Below are 17,331 nucleotides of genomic sequence, written 5' to 3' on the forward strand. Positions count from 1 at the left end.
AGAGAGAGAGAGAGAGAGAGAGAATGCTAGGTTGCGACGGGCATCTTGAGCAACATGCTTAGTGCATTATATTTTCTAAATTCTTCTCTAATGGAGAAATTTTATGAGCCATGCATCGCATAGTCAACAGATTCGCTGCAGTTTATTTTTTTCATTATACTTAATTGCTTTCCAATTTTGAAAATTATATTTTTTATTTGATCCAAAATAAAATATACAAATATTCAAATATATGAAATATATGAATACCTTTATAAGAATCAGTAAATTTAAATATTTATTTTAAGTGTTTTGCATAAAAACATGCTTGGTAATATTGAGAGAAGATGAATAAAATATTGCAGTACTCATAGAAGGTGCAATCAGACAGGGTTAATCCTTAATGTATGAAATAAGAATTTATAAAAAACGTGAGAGAAATCTAAGAGAAAACTTGGGAGAAATCTTACCAGAGTCCGTGCAATATCTCTAAAAAAACATAGGGGGAGACATAAAGGCCTAATTTAAATTATTACGATTATTATTAATCTCTCTTTCATATACATCTTGCATTTTTAAAATTTATTCATACTTATAATTGGAAATCTTAAACATAATACTTGCAATAACTCGCATCCTTATATGGTATTACATAAACTTTTTGTATTATGTAGGTATTATAGTAGTGGAATTCATTTGTAATTTACCTTTGAAAATGAGATAAAACGGAAGGATGATTGTTTCTTCGGCATTTTCTATAAACTGTTAGGTTTTTCGACACAAAACTTCGCTATTCGAATTGCTGTTTCGAAAACACCTTTCCAACGAAAAGAATTGAGAATATACTTTACCATTGAAAAGAATTGCTTTTTGAATTACATTAGTTAAATAATATGTATTAATATATATTTTATTATATTATATTATACGACGAGTTTATTGAATAATTACGTCCTGCCGAGCGGCCTTTCCTTGAAAACGGTGCTCGATCGTTCGCGATAAAAAAGCGTAAAAGTACACCAAAGAGCGGTAATGGCGAACGAGGCCGTCGAAGCGTGAACGCACGATTTCGCGGAGCGTATCTAAGTTGAAGGCTGGTCGTCAAACTTCTCTTTCTCTCGCCGCAGATTTCCTTTTCGTTCAGCTCTGAACTACGCTCCCGCGAATTGTTGCGCACGATTTGCTCCACAAGGTCTCCTTTATTAGGATTTCTTGCTGACTCATACATTCCTTAACATTATTAGAGACAGTTGCATTAAATATTTACTCAGAGCATTTATTAGATTAAAAAATTATTAAATGATGTTCATCTGGATAATTAGACGTTATATTTATAATTTTATATATTTATATTTATAATTCAAGTAATTTATCTTTCGAGATGGCATAATTCTATAAAAATTTGTGTAGTATTTGTAATGTTTAATTAAGATATTTTAATGTTTGATGTCTTAGAATCTTGGAATCAGAGACACTATAAAAGTTTTTATTTTATTTTATATCAATATGTAATACGTATACACAGGGTTTTCAGTGTAACGGTCCGCACGATTTTTCAGACACTTCCGACAGTTAAAAAAAAGATTGAAGGGTGAGTATTTATCTATTTTATACAGACTACACATGCAACAAAAAAGTTCAAAAAAATTTTTTTAAGGTAATCAAAGTCATCTTAAATTTTTTAAATAGCACCATACAATTTTTTTTCCATAATATTGTAGAAGTTTTCAAGATAAATTTAAATCATTGTCGAAATGTCACTTTTATTGAAGTTTTATTGATTTTATTGCATATTTGATTAAATAAGTACGTATGTATGTTCTGTGTTCTAGTCAAAGGTTGTAAGTACTGCTGTTATAAATAATGTTATAAATTTGATATTAAGTATCAATAAAATCATTAAAATATCAATAAAAGTGACATTTTGATAGTGATTTTAATTCGTTTAAAGACTTCTACAATATTATGGAAAAAAATTGCTATTTAAAAAATTTAAGATGACTTTAATCTTTTTATAAAAAAAATTTTTTTTAAATTCTTTTATCGCATATTGTAGCTTGTATAAAACAAATTATTCACCTTTTGTGTAATGTATTAAACAGAATATTCACCTTTTAACTTTTTTTTTAACTGTCTGAAATATCTGAGAAATTATGCGAACCGTTATGCTGAACACCTTGTATATATTGGAAATTTTTATTTTATTTTAAATTGAATAAAAAATAATATATGTTTTCTTCAAGGATAATAATTAAATTATATAATATGATTATAATACATTATTTATATCGCTTAAAAAAGCCGCCCTATACATTTATTTGATGATTGTGATAAATATCACCATATAACTGAGTGATCGAATTGATAAAAGATGCTCTTTACAGAATACAGGGAGGTCCAGGTTTGTCCAAGAACCCTGGAGTGATATTTATCCCAACAAATTTTTACAATGTTTCAAGATGCTCATTTATTATTAAATTACCTGTCAACATAATTTGTGATATTATGTATTCCCATTTCAGTTTGAACTGTTTCAAGATAAAATAACCGGCGCGTTTATGCACAAACTGGAAATTGTAAAATTTATGCAAAAATATTATTAGGTACTAAGATTGGTTTTGACTGAATATAGCTTTCTTCGTTTTTTTTGTGTTATTGTATACTAAGGTCAGTATTCATAATCAGATCGTATATTCAAGACCGTCTTAAGTTCAGTCTTAAGAAGTCATGAACCAATCAGAGAGCCGCATTAGCGTCTTAAGACATTACTTAAGACAGTCTTGAAATAAGAACGGACCATGAATACCGCTCTTAGACGATATACTATTTATTATTGTATAATTATTTAACTGCTAGTCAGCAATATCCTATCGAAAATTTATCGCAAAATGTTATATAGCTTCTAATTACTTTTTGTGTGTATTTTTATTTACAATATCTAAATTTATAAGGATTAATGTTGTTATATTATTATAATGTATTATTACACTAAAAGAAAAGATTGACTGAATATGGCATAGCATTTTTAATGACTACAATAGCCAATTTTTGGTTGCGTTAGCCTATCGAAATCGTATATTGACATTACGGATACACGGAGAAAATTTTATATTAAGTTTTAATACAATTTTAAATTGGACTTTACTATGTCTTGTATTTTCGATGGACTCTCACAACATGATTCCGACTTATCTCTCTTTGACTATAGTAATACTAATTTTTATCATATAAATAAAGTAATTATTTTATCAAGCCATATTCTAACATGAAAACCATTAATTTTTACAATGGTACACAAACGAAATTTGCTAGGTATATTTGATTTTGTAATAAAAAATTTTTACTATGAAAAAGTATAAAAATTATGTTATATTATTGTTTAAAAAAAATAACTATAGCATTTAAACTTATAATTTACATGAAGATCGCATTACTACCACATTATAGTAATTTTAAGTATAAAATTTTCTCCGTGTAGTTAACGCAATAAAAAAGTGGTTGTTGTAGCCAATTAAAAATGTTATGCCATATTTTATCATCTAATTTGCTGTAGCAGCCGATCTTTTCTTTCAGTGTAGGACACTCTTCAATCAAGTCTCGTTAAATTATATTAAATCCCTTAATTATACTTTTATATTTACAGTCTATCAAGTAAGAGCGTGGTCGACTTTACTGATAGGTAATAAAAGATATCGCTCTAATTCCTTCGTGAGCCGATAGAGGGAAGCTTTGTCCTTGATGCATTGTCAAGAAAGATTCAGTTGTCGTTGATTTTTTGGATTCTGCAGGAGGACAACGATCCTAAGCACCGCAGCAAGCTCTGTACCGAGTGGAAGAAGCAATCTGGCATCGTTACATTGGATTGGCCGTCGCAGTAGCCCAATGCAAACCCAATCGAAAATGTGTGGGCATATATTAAGCAGAAGCTTCGTGGAAAACGCACACACACTTTGGAGCAGTTATCTTGCGAAAGTCGGATCTGAAGATCCTTGCCGCTAGAATACGCCGTCAAATTAGTCGAAAGCATGCAAGGCAATTATCGACGCCGGTGGTGACTAGACTCATTATTAATAAATAATTGCATCATTGTTCGTATTGAGTACAATGCATATATAAATATAAAAATTTCATTTAATAAATTTTTTCATACATTTACCCGACCACGCTCTTACTTGATAGACGTATATTAGAGATATATCAGAAATATTTTAGCTCGATATCTCTTTGTGCTCGATAATCATTGCATGATAGAATATATATCTTCTTGATCTTACGACAAGTAATCCTACGTGCAAATATTATGAGTTTAATATTCGCATCGTTGTCATAATCGTGAACATCATTTCATCATAGACATAAGTGTGTTAGTACAGAGATATTTTAATTTCAATATCATCACGTTTCGTTCATACTTGATAATACAAAACTCAATATTCACCTCTTATCAAACATTACATAAACATTAAATTGTTTATAATTACTCTGGAGTATTATTATTATTTATTTTTTAAAACGCAAGATTTTACCTTAAATTTTGCATTTTAACTTAAACCTTTTTTTATTATATGTGTGTAATGTTAAGTATTTCTTATTTATCATAAAATTTATTTTCGTTTAAAATTTTTAATTATTTACATAAATGAGGAAAAAGAAACTTTAATTATATATGTATATATATATATATATGTATATATATATGTATATATATATATATATATATATACACATATATGCGCTTCTGTTTTCTGTTTTATTCTTCTTGTATATTTTCCAAAGTTCTGTAATTTAATATTATCTGTATTTTTTTTTCTAAATCTTTTTGTTTCTCTCGTAAATCCAATGAGAGACTATGGTATATGTATATGTATTTTAAGATATAGCTTAAATAACCTTTCTGTTTAATTTTTCAGAATCCTATAGTTTAATATAATCTGTATTTTTTTCCTCTAAATCTTGTTGTTTATCTTATGTATCCAACAAGAGACTATTTAAAGATAAACTTTAAATAACCTGTATATGGCTTGTTTAATGGTAAAGGAGAATATCTTCCCCCGATATATCGAAGTTAAGCACTTCCAAGACAATCTACGTAAGCAACTCTCGACAATCGTCAAGTATCCGAAACTCCTTTACTCGTGCTTCGTTCATTTTCGTCCGTCGTTCCGTCATACAATTTTGAATCAAACGACGGAAGAACGTTGCGCAATCTCCGCAAACGCGTCGTTCTGCACGAGATACTATCTCTCGGATGGTATTCCTGCCTGTAAATTCCTCGCGTCATCCCCAGGTGTGTGTTCTCGTTGCAGCCGAAGGATGAGGATCCATTCTACACGGGCTGCCATACCACGAAGAACTGCTTCGGCGCACCCGCAGACTGCATAAAAACCAAGGATTGCATCGCCGCGGTGGCCGTGATCGTGCAGGGCGACGAATATCATTTCGAGATGCAGACGCGAAAGGGTGCCAAATTCGTCGCTGTCGGCCTGTCGGATGATAAGAATATGGTAATTGCGAGGCACTGCGCTCGCAAGCATTCCGCGTAGCTTCTCAAACTCTTGTGCGATTTAAGCGGAAACTTGCAAAGAAAAAAAAAATCTCAGCGAAAGTATTTTATATTTAATGTGTGAAGTTACTTCTCGCTGCCGTTTTCTATTGGGCTTCTCGAGATTTCTATTATCTTGCTGCAATATTTGTCTGCACCTCTTTTAGTACCTTTCTTTAATGTACCTGCTTTTGAAAAAAATTTACTAAAATTTTGTAGATTTGACGAACTAATATTACATCTTTTCTCCTTCGAAAGATATTAATTGCAAAATATTAACTACATCGTTTACGCATAATAAATATATCTCAACTAATTGAATAATTTTAACGTGTTAATCGTATTTTAATCTTTTAATTCACATTTGTATAGTTATTACTCAGATGCTATTGGCTTTCTTTATCGCGCTGACTAGTTTATTTAACGTCGTCGGACGTAATATTTACTCGGCAATTAACGTCATCGAAATTAATGTGACATATTTGTAATTAATTACGCGCGCAATTTATGGGATCAACAATTAAGTGATAATGGGAATAATAAGCAAAATTGTACGCAGGGCGAAGACAGCGTAGTTGAGTGCACGAACGAGAATGGTGAAATTGCGTTACACACATCTTGGAATTCCGGAAAGCGCAATACGCGCTATAGACTGGTGAGTATCGTTTACTATGCACCGCCCTTCGACTAGATGCACTGTTGTGTTAATTAATTTACCCTGTGCTCTGTCGCGCGCGAACAACGAGTCTGACCCATTAAATCCCAATTATTGTACTAGCCGTAGCTGACGATGTCGCATCCGCTACGATAATGCTGTAAATCTTTAAACCCTACAAATAATTATGAAGCTCATATATAAGGGGCATTTCCTTCCGTCGCTCGCTATAAACTCACTCGTTAACAGTCGGACCTCACATTTTACCGCATATATCATTCGTTGGAAATAGCATATTAACGGATTAGGTAATTTTAACAAAATTTTAACAAAATTCGAATTTAAGTTTTGAATCATGAAACTTAAATACGAAAAATTTATTAAATATGAACGCTTGAAATTTATATGTTTAATTAAATTTCTTGCTAAATCAAAACCGATTGTAAATTGATCGAAGAATATCTCTACAAAGTATTTTAAAATCATTTTATGTGTATTGCAAATTATTCTGACTTACATAGTTCTACAAAATCCCCTGTAATTATTGATTTTGCTCTGTTCGCGATTCGTCCATAGTCGGAAGGCGCGGTCGAGTTGGAGAGTGCTGCGATAAAAAATGACATGATATATTGCAAGTTTCGACGGGACAAGCGTACCAGCATTCAGGGACATACGTATGACCTTGTCAACACTCCGTACCATCTCCTCGTGGCCGCCGGCACAGACCTAAGATGTACGTATAAGCTGAATATATATAATACATCTCAAGTCAAAATTTTGCTCTTACTTTGAACCTTAGTTTTAGGACGTATGTAGACTCTAAAGATTTATAATTAGAACGTATGTAGGCTCTAGAGATTTATAATAGGTTCTAATCTAATAAATTGAGCTCCTACATTGAGCCCGTAAATGGCAGTTATCGGAAAATTTCCTACTTTTAGGTTCAAAAGAAGTTTTCTAAATAGAAGCTGTGAATTAAGTATTATTATATTAAAAGAGGTCCTATTTTATTGTTCAAGTATCAAAACAGATTTATAAGGTTTAATTGAAGTTGAAAAAGATTCAATGTAGGACTAAAAACTCGGGTAAAATGTATAATTTCATCGTTTAAAAATCTACCGGAAAATTATAAATGCGGGGAAATTGTAATTGTTGCTAATTACTAAATCAGGGATACAGGTTTTGCGACTTAACGACCGCGGTAATATCAGATTTATAAAGTAATGATTTACCGTCGCACTTCTTTAAATAGAGAAAAGAAGAGAAACTTTGACGGACTTTGCAAAGTTCACTTTACGTGTATTTTCGCCAAGAGCAAAGTGCGTAAGAACTTTACGACTTTCTCGATGCAGACAGGTCGGGATAACTGCAAATTTGATAGCTTTCTCATGTTTCTGCTCAAACGAACAGGAACATAAATGAAATGCGATTCGGGTAGATCGACTTTTGGAATTCTTACTGGCGCGATTATTGGATTGATTAAAAGTAACGTTATACAAGAAGCCTGTATGTAAGATACAGGAAGTTTACCTCTACTTTTATACGAATGATTTACGTCATTTATGGATATTGCATTGCTCCTTTACTCTTTTTTAGCAAATGGCGTTGACTTTCACGATCTTATCTATCTTGGGACCAGCACCTCAAAGAGATTATCTGACGTCGGGGAATGGACTGCAGCCTCTGACCTACTGATTCGTCTTCATGGTGCACTTATGTTGGCATCGTGGATCGGCACGGCCTCCATCGGGATGCTACTCGCAAGATATTATAGGCAGACCTGGGTCAACTCCCAGTTATGTGGAAAGGATCACTGGTTCGTTGTAAGTACGGAGAGTTTTCAGACTAGCATAGATATTCCATTTAATATTATTTCTCATATCCTTTTTCCAAAATTATATTTTTCTGTATATTCTCGTTGGATATTGCAATTATAGAACGTAAAATAAAAATGCCTGTTATTATAATAAACTCAGCTAACTCCTTTTATCATGATAAATTGTCGTGCATTAATTTTGCAATAATTTTGTAAACAAAAAATTATTTCTGTAAATAAATTTATATAAACTTTTAAATTTATTTTATAAGCCAATTTAAATTATTTTAAACTTTAATATACAATATTTAAATGTACTGTAATATATATTTTAATATAAATTATAATATTTAAATGTAATTAAATATTGTATTTAGTCCGATTTTAAATGACTACTTTTAACAGCTATTATTTAAAAATCTCATCAGTTAGATCAATTTATATCTATTAAAGAGTAAAGAGCTGTTTTTATTTCAGGCAAATTAAATCTCAAATAAAATTTTTATCAAAATATAATAATTCATTAAACATTGTATATTATTATTATCTGTACATTTTGAATATTAATTTCTTCGTAATATATTTTATTTAGTAAAAAATTTTACAATAATATCAAGTTATATGCAAAAAATGAACGATATTATCTTATTTTCTTATTTCTATTATAGTATCGCGTTTTATTCTGTGCGATATCATTAACTTTACGGTACTCGAATATCTAGGATTGCTAACAAAATACTATTCTTCAATGTTCGAAGCGTATGTTATTAAAACGTTCAAATCACGCAAAAGAAAAGCGTCCTACGTCGTCCTTTTCGGATGTCTTTCTTTGTAATAAAGGCCTATCAATTTTTCCCTAAGTGGCATAGATTCTTTATGGTGCTCACGTGGTCGATGACGATCGCAGCCTTCGTAATAATATTCGTGGAATTGGGTACGTGGAGTTCTGAGACGATACACGCTTCGGTCGGCCTGGCAACCACAATTCTGTGCTTTATCCAGCCTTTCATGGCAGCTATGAGACCACATCCTGGCGCACCACGAAGAGTTCTTTTCAATTGGGCTCACTGGTTCGTCGGTAACGTGGCAAAAATATGTGCTTGTAAGTTTATAAATACAGCAATAAATAAACTTTTATTTTTTTACATTTTTCTTTTATGATTTACTGTTATTCGAAGAATTTTCCTTGCAATTTTCTAGTTTCTATTCTTGTAGTTTCTTTACAGTACAAAAATTATTGCAGTAGGTAATAAAATAGATGGAAACTTTTGTCTACTTCAATTTCTTATTATTTGATATGATAATAAAAGATAATAAATAATAATTTAATACTAAATAAATTGTTTTTTCAAATATTCACGAAATAAATTAATATTTAGTGTTAATTTTTCATAAAATTTTGTTTTAGTAATTGCGCTTTTCTTCGCGGTACGACTGAACAAGGCTAAACTTCCAGATTGGGTTGATTGGATCCTCACAGCATTCGTAATCTTCCATGTTTTAACTCACCTCATTCTTACAGTAAGGATTTTTTATTTACCAAGTTCACGCAAAAAATATTCTGGATATTTCAAGAAGAAATTATCGCAAAAGAATTTAATTGAACAATTTATTAATGCAAACGTGTAACAATTACAATTTCGACACTAGATCTAAATCAATTACTATCAAATTTTGTTAGATCATTGTATTTTCATAAAGAAAATAAAAATAATATAAAAATTGAATTTTATGCAATGTCTTGGAAAAGACTAAGTAATGAGATATTTAACGGAATTTGTGTCAATGTCGAATAATAATCACCTTACTCAAGACTTAATTCTGATTGTGGTATTTGTGACATTTCTGCTTCTATTGCAGTTCCTTGGATGTGCTTCTGACAGACAAGCTAGTCAGAGAGTGAATTCATTTCCAATGAAAGACATGCATTCTCGTGGATCAATGATGCATCCAGATGCGAGACGAGACGCTCCCGTAAGATTTTTTTAAATAAGAGTGACGTGATCAAGTCGTCTTCTAACGTGTGTCGATCCGCCGTGAGATATTAATAAAATTGACAATAAAAGACGTAGATAAACGAAAGAAATGATATTGTTAATAAATTGCATTTTTATATATATTCTTTGTAAACATTATAAAATTTATGGCGAAATCCGCATTCTGTAACGCAATAAAAAGCATATTTCACGCGTTAAAGGACAATCGATATTTTATAATTACATAAATTAGGAAATTACATACATCTTTATAAATAAAATTATTCGAACAATTAAAAAAAATTTGATTTGTTTTGGTTGAAACAAAATTGCAAAAAATTCCAAGGACATATAGGATGTAAATATCTTGTCTCTTAAGTGGAAAGCAATAAATTGTATAAATTAATAGCAGTTCACGTTATTATGTTAATGTTGATAAACGGTATCGCGTCAAAAAATAATCTATTACACAAACAAATATCAGAACGCAAACAAAGTCTCATTTTGAATATTTTCCCGACAGCACTCTGGTATGCGGAAATTCATTTTCGGTGTGTACTTTGTGGTTATCGTCGTGTTCGCCGCAGTCCTCATAGTGATCACCGTGTTGGCACCCATCGAGGAAACGTGGGCCACCTTCACCGACACTATCTCGAATAACTAAGGCCGCTAATCAACGCTATGGAAATATTCGTCACTACCGCGATACTCGTGCTGAAGATTCCGACCAGATGGGGAACGTCGCAGCCGTCGTAGTGACGATATATTCCCGGTGCGACTTTCTGTATGTAAATGAACACGAGGAACGTATAAATCCTATTCGTGTAAAGATGCAAATCGCGCCACGACAAGTGCGAAAACGAAGATATCGTTGAAGGTTATTTTTATATTCTTTTCCTAGATTTCTCTGGAAGAATCATCTTTATTTTGATTATGCATCGATATATCATAATTGAAATATGTTTCTGTATATATAACATTTTTAATTCACTTAGCAGATGTTAAGCTTAATACTTACATTGTTCATTGCTTTATTAATATTAAATGAAAAAATATTCTACAATTATAAAGAATTTTTACTATCTTTCTGTTAATATATATATATATATATTCTAATAAATTTGACTACAAGATTTTTGTAGAAAACTGCCATTATATCCAAATTAGCATGATTAAAGCAGAAATTATATTTTTTAGGATCTTCTTGTGTAAAAATTATTTTTAGATATCGAAGTCTAATATTCCGTATCTTTCCATAAATAACGCAGCTAATATATATATATATATATATACCATGTTGCCTTTAATGATAGTACTAGACGTATTAAATACGTAATTGACAGCATATTCTTAAGATAGACACATCATAATTTGTTAAATGTTTGTATAATACAATAATACAATTATTACGATATTAAGATCCATAATTTTTTAATATGAAAAATGTATTTAAGGCATTTACAATGTTTTGTAATAATTTTTGTATCTACAAGAAAAGTGACTTGCGTACAATAATGTAATCTTCATTAACTTGCGATTATACACGACAGTAACATAATAAACATAAAGATATAAATTTATTTCACAAAAACGTTATAAATTCATGTATTCATCTGCATTTTAAACAAACAGTTACATCGATATATATGTTAAAAAAGAATAAAACTATTTTTAAAAGATCAAAAGATAAAAATATTATATGTTTATATTTATATTACAGTTAGATTAATATTAATTGTTAAAGAGTAAAAATAATAAACGATTTCATCAATTTTTTGCGATAATATTGTTCAATTAAAATCTTGCAATTTAATCTATTTTATTTTTTAAATAGCACTGATTTTCGAGAAATTACATTTATGTCATCTTAACCTGAATGTAAAATTTTATTTTCATTATATTTTTAACTAAAAAATTTAAAAAAGATCGATGGAAACGTATGAAATTTTTTTATAAACATAACATTTATATTAACGATTGCAGCTACATCACAAAGTTCGATGATTTTTTACATGAATTGTGCTCTTCTATTCTTTTACATAATACTTATTTATAATGTAATTTAGAGTATTAATTTTTTCAAGTTTTACTTTGCAAACTTTTATACTTATTGAGTCGCGTCGCGACAGATTACGATCGACATTGCCAATAGTACATAACATTGTCAGCTTTATTGATTGTTAATAAATATATACATACGTATATATAGACTCTGGATCCAATGGCCATAAGATGGATTACGGTCATGTTTATCATGTTTCCGGAAGTAAATTGATAACCTAGCAGTACACAGAATGTTCATGAAAAGCGCGTAACATAATGAAGTTGCAAAGTATGCAAAATTTGTTTGGTATTTTATAATTGCTAGAAAAATTTGCGTCTTAGTAGCTTATTAGTATAGCTTATTAATACAGCTAAAGTAATTATTAGGTACACTAACTACGTTAATCTTTTTACGTTAGTGTTTTGTATCGTAAATATGTAGTATCGTAAATATGTATGTATATATACGAGTATTGAATAATACGTTATATTGTATCAAGATCGAGTTATTACAGCATATACTCGCGGAATAAAATAAAGATAACATCTATGTTAAAAAATAAATGTTTAATGACAAAGTTAATAACACACAATCAACTAAATGGACTAATAGGCAGCAGATTTGCGTAGCAAGCGGGGCCGAACCGACTCCCTCTTCTCACACCGTTTATTCGTTACCTCAGGGATATTTATTTATTGCCTCAGACATGATTGGATAGTAAAACTATGAGCTTTCGCGTTATTGATTTTTGGCTGTGATACAACACGATATGATACCGCATACACCACAGAACCTTTTAGCTGTATCACAAATTGCAATGTAACATTGCAGATACTTCCAAGAAAAGCAAAAAAATACAAAATTTTAACAAGATGACTACAACATTGGAATAATGTTTTAAAATGTAAAAATACTATAATAAAGTAATTATAAAATATAATATTGAACAACCTATCAAATGGCAATGTAGGAAAATATCGTAAATATAAATATTTTAACGATATTTTAATAATGTTGTAGCAGTATTGTGCAATATAATTGTAATATTCCAATCTGGCAGTAATACTTATATCCATCCTATTCTATACTGAGAGGAATGTTTTGATAAGTATAACCATTTATTTTGTTGATATGTGAATAACAAAAATTTTCTTTCTTTTTCATAAAAAAATTATGTTGTTTTAATCAACATTTAGTTTTAATTAGAACAACACAATTTTTTAAATAAAAAAGTGAGAAAGTTTTATTAGTCACATATTAATAAAATAAACGGTTATACACACACACATACCAGACATTTCTCTCAATATATCTCTATCCTATATCTATATCTAATATCTATAATATGTCTATTAATATCTTTGTTTTTTGTGCTATACGGAACAAAATGATAATTTAATAAATTATTAAATGAAGTTGTCGAGAGTGAGTCCTGTGTTGCAAGATTCCGCAAGGATTATCCCTTCCTTTATTATCCCCCTGGGATCATTCATTTATCGTCAGTATCTTGCAGAATAGGTCACTGGTTGAACACGATTAAGTATGAGGTGCCGCTGTTAACTGGATTACGTGAAACTTGAGTTTTCTAAAGTAATAAAGGGGAGCTCTCCGACAAACTCATGAAATTCACAGTACTATGTACTGGATGTTGTAAATAAACCGGACAACTAAAGAACATGATCGAGGTTCATTAACGTTCAGCACGAAAATCAATCTTTAAAAATATATACTAAATTTATCGCTGTTTTAATTGATATGACTGATTTTTATTGTCATACGTTATGTTTAGATAAATTTATGATTGTTAATATATAAACGCAATGACTGATTTAAAAAACATAGTTCTAAATTACAGCAAAACTCTAACGGATAATAAATTTATTATTGATCGCTACATGTACAATATAAAAAAATTGTATAATAAATATTAGTATAATATATTGATTTGTATGCGTGTGGATGTGCTACAAATTAAATTTTTATTTAAAAAAGATTAATATGTATACACAAATCATTCAGTACATTTTGCTGGAATTTATATTTTCGTTTAATTTTGTGTTTATTTTGTATTAATCATACGATAAGATGTATTAATTTTTTTTGTTTATTTTTAATATGTGCGATATTGCAAATAGCAAACTATGAGATAGCGAATTAATGAACGTGTGAGGCAAAAACGTACTGTGTGTTGATAAGATACAATCTATGACAATAAACGCTCTCGTTTTATTGATTTTTGGCTATAGGCCAACTTTCAAACTAGCCATGAACAATTCAGTGATAACATTTTGATAATAGTCAGACTCACCTGACACGTTAACCAATCAACAAAGCCTGAGGCTGTTACGCAGGATTGTATACGCGCTTATTCAGAACCCTGACAAATGTCAAGCGGGAGTAAGATAACGAATTACTAATTTTTTTAATAATAAGCCGATACTAAATTCATTAAACGCTTTAGATAATAATAAATCATCTCTTATGGTTTGATTTTCAATATGTCCACAAAAATAGATAATATAAATAATAAAAAGTATATTTAAATGTATTCATATATAATTTCTTGGTGTTTATAAGAAAAAGGACATAATTGTAATAAACACTATTAAATACTTTCACTTTTTAAATAAAATCACAGTATAGTAGGTATAACAAAATGACGAAACATTTGTGCACGTAGGTTATATTTATTAATATGCATTGTAAATGTGACTACAAAGTAGTTCTTCAGTATTGAATACTGATGTAAATAAATCTCTTCATATGTAATTCACTAATCTTTTTCTTTTCTATTTTTCTTTAATTGCGTCCCTATGTTATAATACTAAAATAACATAAAAAATATTTATTACAATAAAATAAATCTTTTTATTCGTAAAAGAATACACTTTTAATTTTTTATAATTTTTCCTATTACTGAAAGAGTTATTTTACCTGCACATGAGACAAAATGACGAAATTGATAAGTTTTAAAAAAATACAAATTTTCCAAAATTTTAATATATTTATATACAATTTTTTAATATTTTAATAGTTTTTAAAAATTTTTGCAGTTCACTGTTAATATTTTCTTAATTTTTATTAATTTTTAGATAACCCAGGCTTTAGTGAATCTGAAAAAATACATTATTCTTTTTATGTTGTCACCAAAATCAACGAACATTAAGGTCGTCATCTTACCTTTCTCTTTCCCCCATTTATATATATTAATAATAATATTGACTTTAAAAAATGGACTTAATATAAAAAAATAGTGATATGTAAGGAAAGTCTTCTTAAATTTTTCATAATTATTACTATTATACATTTATTATTAATTATTATAATATAATAATATAAAAATGCAAAGTGTGAAGGAGCGTAATTTTGCTTATAACATTTTTAATAATTTAAATGTAGTAATATCTATTTTTACAATATTTATAGATAGTTCGTTAATAAAAATTTATATGTATTTTACATATAAACAAATGCAAAAAGTCCTTTAATTTCTTCAGTTATATCATTTTCAATTAATAAAAAATGTTTAACGGTTTAAAAAATTACTAGCATAACATATATTCACAATTTTTATAATATTGTATATAATGTTTAAAAAGAATAATTACATTGTTTTTATATGATTTTTGTATAATAGACAAGAAAAATAAACATTCTATCATGATTTCTTCTCTTTTCCACATACCATACATATAAAAACATTTATTAAATCATATTATTTTATTCAAAGAAACGATTTATTAATATTTATTATTTAATATAACATAAAAAATATAATAAATTAAAAAAAATTGATGTAATTTACAATTAGCCTGAGCGATAAATTGAAAGGATTACTTTCAAGTATTCTTTCTCATGAAAGATTCTTTATATTGTCGTAATATATTTATAAAAATAAAAATTGAAATCGCGGCAACATAAATAAACTCTAATTGTTTTAACAAATGGGTATATATTGAAATATGATTAGAAATTAGGTCTTTAACTTTAAAATAAATAAAATTTGAAAACTAATTTTGTATTCAATCGTTTAATCGCTCATACGTGCAACGTACGCTTGTAGAATGTTTAGAAATTTGTGTCAAAATCACCATGTATATTTAAACTCTAAAATCGCTTTAAACCTTTGTAAGGCAAACTATTTAGTTAAAAAGTGATTAACTCAATGTGTTTCCGCTGTATGTTTTGAATCTTTTGTTTTACATTGCCCTGCAGAGCTACGATAGAACTTTCAACCACTCTCTATCTAGGCAATTGGGTATTCTTGTTGAATCCTCTCAATGTAATGGTCAATTTAACCCTTAACTGGAGTGGTGAAGACATCTCGCGTAACTGGAGCGCACGTGTTCATATACCCATGGTATCATTAATTTTTATATTAAAAATAGCAAATTTATTAAAAATGACTTTTTATAAATTCATATATTGGTGCATGGTGTATTAAAAAAAGACAAATAAAAGCATTTGAAGAAAAATATCAAATACATTAAATATAAGAAAGAATACAAGTAATATCAAATAAAAATTCCTGATAATTCTTTTAACTCAAGAGAATCTCATTATAAACAAAATAAAAATCTTTTAAGACATTAATAATAATATCATAACAATTTTCAGTTTTCCTTTTAAATCCATACTGTTCCAATTAAATGTCAATAATCACTGTCCATTAGAGGATTAAACTTGTATTAGATTACGCAGAGATTAAAACTGTTTTGGAGAAAAAAATTATTCATTCATTGATTAAAAATTGGTATTAGGATTAAAACTAAATAAAATTGCTTTGAACAGATTAAAAATTGTTCAATCATTGATAAAAAATCGACGAATCATTGAATGACATATAATAATAATATGAGCTTAAAACTTCAATTTTTAATCTTAATTGCTATCCCCGTTTTAACTTCGATTAACCAAATTTCAATCTCGGAGATGTGATTTCAATTTAATTTCCATCTTCAATGCACAGTTCGATAAATTTTACAATTCTAATTTTCTTACGTTCTAAATTTATGATATAGTATCTTTTCACTTTCACGAAATAGGAGAAGATAATTTAGGGCGAGCGGCAACATACCTTTTCATGTCGGCTCCGCATGCCTAGCGTTACATCCCTGGCTGGTCTCTCGCGCATCCTCGATCGGAAAGCACCTATTTCCAGGGGAATGTTTTCAAGGGGTTAGTAACGTGGCGGCTCGAACAAAAAAATGGCGGCGGCCGATCGAAGGCAGCGGTGGCGGCGTTATGACGCATGCCGTGCGGCGGCGATGGTGGCGACGGTGGCGGCGGCGGAGGTGGTGGCGACGGCGGCGACGGCGG

The 17,331-nt window shown here is 29.6% G+C and overlaps 1 protein-coding gene across 2 annotated transcripts in view; it reads left to right on the forward strand.

Annotated features, from left to right (window-relative positions):
• The window catches only part of LOC108768235 (putative ferric-chelate reductase 1 homolog), a 40,215-nt gene extending 29,255 nt beyond the window's left edge, over window positions 1–10,960 (forward strand). For both annotated transcript variants that reach the window (XM_018518598.1, XM_018518599.1), the window contains exons 5-12: window positions 5,286–5,483; window positions 6,081–6,176; window positions 6,753–6,909; window positions 7,773–7,999; window positions 8,854–9,094; window positions 9,401–9,513; window positions 9,853–9,966; window positions 10,492–10,960. In XM_018518598.1, coding sequence (XP_018374100.1) covers window positions 5,286–5,483; window positions 6,081–6,176; window positions 6,753–6,909; window positions 7,773–7,999; window positions 8,854–9,094; window positions 9,401–9,513; window positions 9,853–9,966; window positions 10,492–10,632 — 1,287 coding nt within the window. In that variant the 3' untranslated portion in view covers window positions 10,633–10,960. The remainder of the gene's footprint in view (window positions 1–5,285; window positions 5,484–6,080; window positions 6,177–6,752; window positions 6,910–7,772; window positions 8,000–8,853; window positions 9,095–9,400; window positions 9,514–9,852; window positions 9,967–10,491) is intronic.
• The last annotated feature ends 6,371 nt before the right edge of the window (window positions 10,961–17,331 follow it).

This window comes from Trachymyrmex cornetzi, unplaced genomic scaffold (assembly GCF_001594075.2).
Source record: "Trachymyrmex cornetzi isolate Tcor2-1 unplaced genomic scaffold, Tcor1.1 scaffold77, whole genome shotgun sequence".
NCBI lineage: Eukaryota > Metazoa > Arthropoda > Insecta > Hymenoptera > Formicidae > Trachymyrmex > Trachymyrmex cornetzi.